Source organism: Coptis chinensis, chromosome 2 (genome assembly GCF_015680905.1).
Source record: "Coptis chinensis isolate HL-2020 chromosome 2, ASM1568090v1, whole genome shotgun sequence".
Taxonomy (NCBI): Eukaryota; Viridiplantae; Streptophyta; class Magnoliopsida; order Ranunculales; family Ranunculaceae; genus Coptis; species Coptis chinensis.
Genome location: NC_141457.1, coordinates 95067814 through 95078292, shown reverse-complemented (window position 1 = coordinate 95078292; position 10479 = coordinate 95067814). Strand labels below are relative to the sequence as shown.

Below are 10479 nucleotides of genomic sequence, written 5' to 3'. Positions count from 1 at the left end.
ACGATGTTTGTTTTGTAATGAAAATATTATAATAAATGAGAACTCTTGAGTGTTAAAATCCGGTGTAAAAGTGTCCGGTGAAAATTTAATGTGTTGCCCACATCTTTAGATCTCTCCACGCCTCTTTGATGAAAAGAAATGTTTATGACTAATGATGTCATGTGAAAAGCCGCCTTAGAGAGGAACTAAGGCATTCGCCTTGCGGGTGGGTTGCATTCCTTGAATGTACGGGAATATAGGTATTTATTCCTTGAATGTGGAGGGAATGACCTAAGGTATTCATTGAATGTGCCATGAACAACCTGTTAGTATTATGATAGGTACTCATTGAATGTGGCGGGAATGACCGAAGGTATTAATTGAATGTGCCATGAATAACCTGTTAGTACTATGATGTGTATTCCTTGAATGTGGCGGGAATGACCCAAGGTATTCATTGAATGTGCCATGAATGACCTGATATTTTGTTATGCCCAAAAGAGGCTTTGTGTATGTGTATGGAAAGCCCAGAGATGGTTGTGACTCACAAGTTACGAGTTTACAAGATGAAAAATATGTTTCCTGGAGGCAATACCCCCGCTTGGGACATATGTCTTGTAGTGGTACTCGTGTAAGTAAGGCACATTGATATGTGTGATTTGGCAAATGTGTGAAGTGCAAATCGTAGAGTATGAACTAAAGGTTGGGCTGTGTCTTTTAATAAATGAGTCAACGAGATAATTAATAAGCAAAGTAAAATATTGATTTTACGTGTGATATAGTTATTGCATATGAATATTTATGTATTATGATGTACATGGTTTCTTATGAAAAATGTATACGTGGTTTGTGTGAGTTGATACTCACGAGGGATGAATGTACTCCCTGGTTATAATATTTTCCTCGTTCCCATATATAAACGAGTGATTTTTAAGAAAAATAATGGTTTTAAGTATGAGCGAGTTGTTATATATGATTGGTGATATATTATGATATAATGGATATGGTGGTGTGACATGAATGTTAATATTGGCGATATATTATGCCATATTATATATAACCATGATAGTTGTAGTGAGAGAGAAATAGATGTATACTATAAATGATTACGTTTGAGAAATCTAACTTTGTTCTGCAGGAGGGTAGGACTTATTAACTTTTTATGTAGAGACATTGTCCTACCCTAAAACAATGTGCTGGCTTAAAGGTAAGGTGTATCAAACTCATATTTAATTAGGTTATTATATGTGCATTTAATAAGTGGAATGTAAGTGGTATTTATGTTGTAAGTTATTTTGGATAGTGAGAACGATGAGTACTGTTATATGAGTTAATCTTGGAAAATGGGAATGTATATTGGGATTGAAATCTTACTTGGGAAGAAACTACATGCCATTTTGAGAAAACGGAACTAACTTGTCTTCCAAGTTGAAATGATTGTAATATCTTTATATGTGAATGAAGAGTTGTTTTTTTGGTTTTAATTTGATCTCATTTTTCTATATCGTGTTTAGTAATGGGTTAATAGGATTTCGTTTCATCTTGAGTTTTCAGAAGATGGAATAGGGTGTGGATATTCCCGTATTTTAAATTTTCTGGAAATTTGAGTTGTAACACTAGAACTAATAACGTTGCAAAGTGGTACGGTAGAACTACAAAACATCTTAAATGACATATTATTCTTCATGCACAGACATGTTATGACTCTTCAAAACTACTTCAACTTCTTTTTCTTATTAAACCAGCGAGATATGGATTCTTCAAAACTAGATGGGCTAACAATCCTCACATTGCAGGTTCCAGACATAGTCTCCTCACATTTATGTACTTGAAACAACAACACCCAAATGTCCAATTTATATTAACCAATAAATTGGGATAAACATAAGAACAAAAAAAAACAATAAAAACTATAGCAATGCCGGCTATGTAGAAAAAAATGAATTTTTTTTACTTGCCTAAAACAGCTTGAACTCTATTTGGACAATGCAGAAGGTATCTCACGCAGGTCACAAGGAGAGAATTTGGTTTGAAAATTTCAAGAGAGAATTTGGTTTGAGAATTTAGTTTGAGAATTTAGGAAGCTGGTGTTGAATTTCGTTTTGCTAGGAAGCTGGTGTTGGGAGAGACGAAGGGTTTTGTTGTTTTTTCTTCTTCTTTTGGCTTGTTTTAATTTCGACTGCCAGATTTCGAGATGATTTCGCGTTTTTTAGTGGGTACGATTTGGAGTGGGCTCGAGTGGGCGAAACTGGGAGTGGGCATATCCCTCCCCTATATATATATATATATAAGGTATCCGTATTTTGTAGATATGACTTACTAACCATGGATAGCTACTCTACAAAAATTCAATTCATTTGGAAACCTCCAACCAAATTAAAAATTGTTGACAATTTTGTTTTTTTTTAATGGTCAAGAAACTTCGATTTTGCAATCATATTTTGTCATTGTTAAACACAATCAAATGAGCTGAAATTTTGTAGAGGTAATCTTTATAGTTAGTTGGACATATCTTCAAAAAAATTAGATTATAATTCATCTTGTAGGTAAAGTTGTAGGGCATGGTATAAACCATAGTATATTGATCCCTTCCCATATATATATACCAAGAAAATATGTAGCAAAACTAAGCCAAACAGGCTAAGCATAACAGAAGGTTTATTAAATGAATGCAGTAACTAGTACAATCCACTTCGACACAAAAGTCCCACACCATAAAAATGTTGAAGATTAGCCATGTAGTTTTGAGATAATCCAAACAGGAGGTGAAAATGGAGAAGCAAGAGTAGTGTTGATGGAAAAAGGTCGAACTTTTTTGTCTTCCAAATTAAAAACTCCCATGTCAAAAGGAATTTCAATGTCAAGATTAGTTCCATAATGCTTCAAATGATAGTCTTCAGTGAAATAGATGCAATTCCTCTTGAATATTGTCGATTCAGAAGCCAATACAGAAACCGAGCCCTATTAAAACCTAAGAACAAAGCATGTTCTCCCAAGGTTTCCACGGACCGCCATTTATTACAAGCAAAATCAAATTTGAAAACATCGATCCAATAAGTAGTGCAGAACCTTTTTCAAGATTCTTGTCGAATAACTTGTAACAACTCCCTTGACCATTCAACCAAGTAGCGATTAAATACACTTCTTAATGAAGAATAGGACATGTGCATTTCACTTGCCTTTGGAGGATCACTCTTGATATCACAAATACATAAGTTATTATTAGGAGTAATTCCATACAATTTCTCCTTGAAGTACATAATGTCCTTAACACTAATGATGTTTTGTATTGTCATCCACGTTTTGTCTCCTAGTCTAGCAATTGCGATCTTCATCGAAAGAGAATGGATGGCTACCGCAATACAATCTTTAGATGGATCATTAGGATACATAGAGGTTAAAACCACTTTACTTACCATAAGATCGCGAAGTTGAGTTCGAGTTTTTGTTTGATCTTGAAACTGGGTATCAAATGTGGATTGTGGTGGGAGATTCATATGAACTTTGGAGAATAGATTGAAAATATGCATATCAAGTTCCATATCAACTGTAACAATCCAATTACATGCGGCTCCAATGCACCCATGCTGATGGATCTCTGGTAAATCAAGCTCGTATACTTTGGTCTTATCGAATTCTTCCCCGTCTTTTGTAAGACCGAGAAAGGAACGACGAGATGTTGAATTAGTCTTTTCTTGGGGTAACATGAGCAGCGGAAGTTGTCTCAGTGGATACTTGGTAGGAGACATAGAAACACATATCCATGGCTTGCAAACCATACTCAACTGCAAGTAATCGACAACAGAATGGAGCCGATTACAGATGAGAGACAGGAGTTCTTTTGGAATACTAGACCAATCAACCATTGGAGCAGATAGAATAAGATTGACGAAAACAAAAATAGTATTCCAATTTTTTCTTTTTTCTATTTTGACTTATAGCGGTGGGAGAAAGACACAAAGTGCCGGTTATTATGTCACGATATCGATATGTACTGGGTTCAAATAATGAGGAGAACATGCCCATAGGCCTTCTTTTATACCGGGTTAAATCTTGTTTGTGTTGGATTAGGAAAGTCGGAGTGAATAAAGGTTATAATGGAAGTTTCCATTTTAAATCGAAAAACAATTAGAGTACTTAACCAATCTAGCCGATTACATACGAGAGATAGGAGTTGTTCAGGGATACTGATATCGATATGTACTAATGTCGTTTGGAAATCTGATTGTAGACTTTTCAGGAACCCGTCCCCACCGGTCAAATATAGTCACAAATTCGGAATGCCCAGCGATAATTGGGCAAGAATGAAAACGTAAAATTCGTACAAATTTTGATATATCAAATTTATCAAATTTGTGTATCATTAGGGTTATTTTGAACATATATCAAATTCAAAATTTGCTAGTATATATATAAAATCTTGATATTATACTGATATATTTGTAATTTAGAATATGTAAAACCAAAATACATACATAGAAAGTGTAAACATAATTTGGAGACTTTTATTGTTTATTCGTTTAGGAAATAGGTAACCAACTACTTACCAGTCGATGCTTTATCGAAAAATCTATGGCTGGTCGAGTGGGTGAGTCGGCTGTATTTTTGTTTTCTCTATTTTTAAAAATTTAGAACTACCTCCCTCCATTTTCCAATAATTATTTACTCCAATTGTTTCACAACTTTGGAACTCCAAACATCACTATTGGAAAGTTTCTATAAAAAATTGGGAACTCTCAAATTTGATATGCTCGCTCTCTCTCTCTCCTATCATGATGCCCTCTAATGCATCAGTTTTCAGCAATGAGGTATTTGGGATTCTGAAATTACAAGGAAAAAGTTAGTCACTATTATTCTTACTAGTCATTTTGCCCGGCCATGCCGGGATTGTTACATTTACAGTAAATACCTTCGCATCTTAGTCAGAAATCTCATTGATACAAATAAATATACATGTCAGTGGATACAAATATATGTCTTGAAGTTATGCAATGTTTGAACTCCTGTAATAGTAACATAATTAGGCTTATTGCAGGCTGAATGAAGTGGCACATGTTAGGTATATCTCATTCTATGTTAATCTGACCTTGAGAATATTTAATAAGCCTATTGTATTACCATGACTACTCTATTAATACTGAAAATCTAAAAAGAACCGTCGTGTAGTTTAGTGTAGCTCGATATTATAGTGCACCAATATTGTACCCATTCAAATGCAAGCACACGGGTTAAATATAATAACAACATAATTTATTAAAAGTATTGTATGGTAACAATAATAAAATGCATCAACAATTAGCAATGATAAATCATGTCTGCACCATTACATATTCTGAGTTATGTTTCAGTCTTTGCCTTCAGATTTTTCTTTAGAGTGGTATCATTGTATGCACCATCTCAATACTTGACATTCAATCTATTAGGACCTGCAATGCTATCGTTATCTCTTAATAAACAACCATGCAGTAATTATAACTTAGAAATCAGGCTTAGGAAATGTCCCTTTCTAGCACTTGATAGTACCATTTAAGAAGCGCAATTTATACTCATCTTTGTTCTTCAGTATAGCTCCTATCTTCTTCTTTTTTCTTTTTGTAACCAAACCTATATGTCTGCTAAACCACAGGGTAAAAAGTATTTGAAAAAATCCATTCAATACACTAAACTTTAAAAAAAAAACCAAAAAAATAAGATGAAAAAAATATATATGTATCGTTATCATCCATTTTGTTTCTCAATCGAATATTCAAATAGTTTCCTTAACCAACAACTCAAATTCACTGAGCTAAGCACCTACTGTAACATAAATAATCCATAGCTTCCCACAACTACTTTGCTAATCTGACTCCAAGTTCAATAGCTTGCTACATTCATGCACCAACCACAACAAAGAGTAGGAGGTTGAGTACCAACTATTGGCTTTAAGACATGAATTGAATCATCACTCCAAAGCAAGCTAAGAAATCAACTTGTATACATTGATAGAGAAGAAATTGAATATATGAAGCATATTCTAAATTTTATCAAGCTAGGTTAAAATTTCAGCATGATCGAATGAACATGAATTTTTTTAACTATCATATAAAATTAATAAGCAAATTAAGACGATTCAAAGATGTTAGAGACTTACTGTTTCTTTGAATGTGTTAGGATGATGGTGCTCTCTTTTGTATGTGATGATCAACGTTGTTGCTTTATCTCAAGCTCTTTCAATTTGTTTACAGGCTTGACAATTCTACACACTTATGCACATGTAATACCCCTAAAATCAAAATAACTGACATAGTCAACGTCATATACATTAAAAAAAGAAAAAGAAAAGAAAGATTGATCTCAGATCCATTCAAAATATTAAGACTTTATGTACGTACCTCAATAACTTTCAAAATCTTGCCTATATGAACCTACCCTATATCTTCATACATTACATTTGAAACCATTGTCTCTCATTGTACAACTTAGTAGTTAGATCTTGATTCAAAAGAAAAAAATATGGACTTATTTATCACTTGTTGTGTCCTTTTATTAACAGTCTTAACCCTGGTACTAATACCGAAAAATCAAAATAACTACGGTTGATTTTCAATTACAGTTGATTTTCAAATTACAATCGTATATCAAAACCAAGAGTTATTGCTCCATCAAAAGAAGGTTACTAATTTTATTGAACCATCATCAAGTGCTCTTCCATTGAGCTAAGGATCCATTTCAAGATACATCAGTATAGTGTGCAAGACAACAATGCTACTAAAAAAATATAAACATAGGGCTTAATTTACGACAAACGTAACATAGAAACCAAAATAGATATAAATAATACCAAAAGCAAATATAAAGCCATGCATTTAGTTCATTTAATTTTAAGTGCGGAGAAGGAAAATTCCTTTAGGCTGCAAGAAATATTCTAGATATCCATATGGTATTCAAGCATTCATATATAAGTACTTAAACTATTATGTGCGGCACATGTACTAAAAACAAATAAAGAAAAGTAAAAAAATAGACAATATTTCATATTCAAACGGACTTTACTGCTTCAGTATTACCCAATGATTACATGCCCTTCAAAAGAAACACTATATCTACAACAGATTGCCACTATTAGCACATGCATCTTCAGGAGAAATGCATCAATGGGACCAACCTGACAATATGCAAACTACTAAAATAAATGAACTAATCATATATAAGAATGACAATACTAAAAGGTAATACCTTGTCAAGCGGAATTGAGGAATTGGTGTGAGAAAAACAGAAATGGTGAAATCGGCATAATCCGTGATCATTATTAGAGCTTCTTGGGAGCAAAAACTCTGGAAATGGTGAAAATTGGCATAATAACGGTTAAGCACATGAATACCATCAAATAGTGATTGCAAATGTTAAAATTCTTCGTTCAAGATCAAAACGAACAAATAGTGGTTTCTGTGATGCACGCAAACACCTACAAAGCATGACATATATCGATAGTCTTAGTGCGCAATCCAATTCAATAATGCTTCACACTTTCATTTTCAGTTCACTACGAATATCAAGTTGCAAAAGTTGTGAAATATCACTATCACCACAACGAAAACAGAATCATAACTCATACTTGGTGAGACATTGTAACAAACAATTAGAACCCAATTTAATTCAACACAAACAAATTGTTAACTATTACTAATTGAAAATAGAAAAGGTAACATATAATTTGTAATTTCACACTTTCATTTTCAGTTTACTACGAATACCAAGTTGTTGCAAAAGTTGTGAAAGATCAATAGGAAATTCAAAACACACTAAAACCAAAATAAAGTTATTGAAAATTTGATTCAAGCACAAACCCATACTAAGATCGATTTGGATCTGATCCTTCTCCTCCCGAAGGTAACCCCAACCTTTGATAATGCTCCTCCATCGGCTGTGCAGATTCCGAAATTCGATAACTGCATGTTCTCCATCTCAATCACCCGGCCTGCAGACCCCTAAAGCTTACCCTGTACCTCAAAATTTTCTTTTGGAACTGATGTTTGTTTGATGGGGTTCCGAACTGCTACGATGATCTATATATGCTTGCTGAGGTCGGTGCTTCACCTTCCTAATTGAAATTTGAAGTGGAATTCTAATTTGATAGGATTTAGTCATACTTCTAATTTTGGGAACCAAGCAGAAGTTTTAAGAACGCTATTTTTTTCAGTTTATAAGGAACTTGTATGCATCATGTGACAATTGAGTTTCCTGCAAACAATTGTTGAAGCCAATTCAAATATGGGTATCTTAAAACTCAACACAATGAAGTATTATCCTCAAATTAAAGAGAAATCGCCACCAAACTTACACCAATATAGAAAAACCTACGCAAAAACTCTATTGTTGCCATCAGACCACAAAAACTCATACCTGTGGTTTCTTCTTAGTGTTCTCTGGGCAGGTTTGCGCAGCCAAGATAATTCCTATAGAGCAGCCATTAATAACACCTCGTTCTTAAACTCGCTAACACCTTGTATAAAGTTCCTTGAGAGCCTCTTTACAACTATCTCTCGTTCTCCATCCAACTTGCCCTAGTGATATTCGTTGTCCACATAGAAAATCATATTAAGTTTACCTTCTGAATTTGTGAAGACTATATGAGTAAGACTTACCTTATATACAGGACCAAAGCCACCTTCTCCCAGCTTTTTGTCTTATGAGAAGTTATTTGTTGTTGTTGCTATTGTACTTAAATCAAAAAGTGGCATTTCTAGGTCATCTTTCTCACATTCACCTGATCAGAGGATGATCATCGTTATGCAAAAATTTTGATGTACTACAAAATACGAAGATTATTACATAAATGTTAAGGATATGCACTTAGCATAAATGAACCACTGCACCTTCATAAGATGTCTGACATATGGATTTCAACAATAAAGGCATGGTTTGGTTCTGATGCCTTAAAAGCAAAGAACAATGGAAACAAAAAATCATGAACAATACCTTTGGGTCTTCTCTTCTTCCACAAACACCGGGTTCCCAAGCTTAACACAATCATCCCAAAGACAAATGCAATGCATATGATCATTATCACACGTTCCCTCCTTGAATTGCTTTTAGAAGCTTTGAACACACATTACCCAACAATAGATTATTTGAACATGTAGTCAGGAACTATGAAGTTAGACATAAATTTTATAACACGTAAGATGAGCATTAGACCACTACAGGTATGAAATGAAAAAAATGTGTTGGCTTAAAGCATATCGCAGTAGAACCAGAGTGTTTCATTGTAGAGCTATTAGTAGAAGAGGAAAAACACAACATCAAGGTATACAATTCATTGTAGAGCTAATGATGGAACGTGAATAGGTGAAGTGGTTAAATAAATTGTGCGAATTAATATTGTACACAAAGAAGTTGTGAGTACATACCTAGCTCAGAAGCCGCCATACGAATGTAGAGATCTTGCCCCTGCTTGATCAATTGTCTCATATCGATTAGATCCTTAAACCACATAACACAACCACTTCCATCTCCTCTAATATTAGAGTTAGTATAAGCCATACATGAACAATTATTCAAGCACTTCACCCTGCATTCCTCAAGATTCATGCTACTGTTAAGCCATGAGTTTGTTGTATCACCTGTTCTTCACCACGACGACCACTTTTAGAATTAAGAAAAACAACCATTGGAGCTTGAGCAGTTCTTCTTCGATCTCTTGCCCTTTTTAGAATTCAGATATAGATTTGAGGCCATCGCTATTTTTTGAGAGAGAATGTGTGGTTGGGGTGTTTAAGCAGATTGGGGTTTTGTTTATTTATTGGGTTGTTAATTACTTTGTGTTTTTTTTTTGTGTGTTTACGATGGTGAAGGCGAAAAGTTTCTTTTTAAGAATCAATTTGTGTGTTTTAATGTTCCGTAGTTATATCACGAATCAAAATTGTAATTGGCGTGTAATTAGTTTGTTCTTAATATATGTATCTCGAGAACATCTAAACAATCTCGAGAACATCCTGCGTCCAATGAAATTCAGGGCAAGGATCAATTTATAATAAATCAAAATATTGTACTGCTTTGTAATTAATTTTGTGTTCTTATTTAAAAATATTGCTGACGTGGCCTCCTGAAATCGCAGATGAGCATTTTCGCCCACTGTGCAAGAATGGATTTAGATGTTTGATATAATGTTAAAATTTGCATATATAGGGTATTGATCAGATCTCAAATATGCGTTTTTATCTCCTTACAATACTTCAATTTAGTCAAATTATATGATCAATAATATGAAAAATTCATGTTCTTATTGCTTTTTCATGTTACAAGCCTATTCTGGATGGAATATTATAAAAAATAAATTCTAGCGCTAAAAAGAGCTTAAATAGGACATTTTAGGAAGACTAAAATTTATTGAAAAATACAGAGATTGGGCCGAAGCCCACAATTCCAATTTAATTTCGGATAAAAGACATAGACTTTTGTAATTATGTCAAAAGCCCACCCAGTCAATTTTTTGGTAATATTACAAATTTGTCCCTCACC

General features: G+C 33.8%; 1 protein-coding gene and 1 long non-coding RNA gene across 2 annotated transcripts; both read right to left on the bottom strand.

Annotated features, from left to right (window-relative positions):
* Positions 1-3053: 3053 nt before the first annotated feature.
* LOC147519229 (putative F-box protein At4g22660) lies at positions 3054-3845 on the bottom strand. Its single transcript, XM_086594088.1, has one exon. It carries the CDS (start codon positions 3843-3845, stop codon positions 3054-3056), a length of 792 nt encoding a protein of 263 aa, XP_086450214.1.
* A 4431-nt stretch (positions 3846-8276) lies between these two features.
* LOC147519228 (uncharacterized) lies at positions 8277-9068 on the bottom strand. The gene is made up of 3 exons (XR_015214197.1): positions 8938-9068; positions 8604-8725; positions 8277-8522 (listed from the first exon to the last, which is right to left on the bottom strand). It is a non-coding gene; the product is annotated as an uncharacterized LOC147519228 (long non-coding RNA).
* Between the last annotated feature and the right edge of the window lie 1411 nt (positions 9069-10479).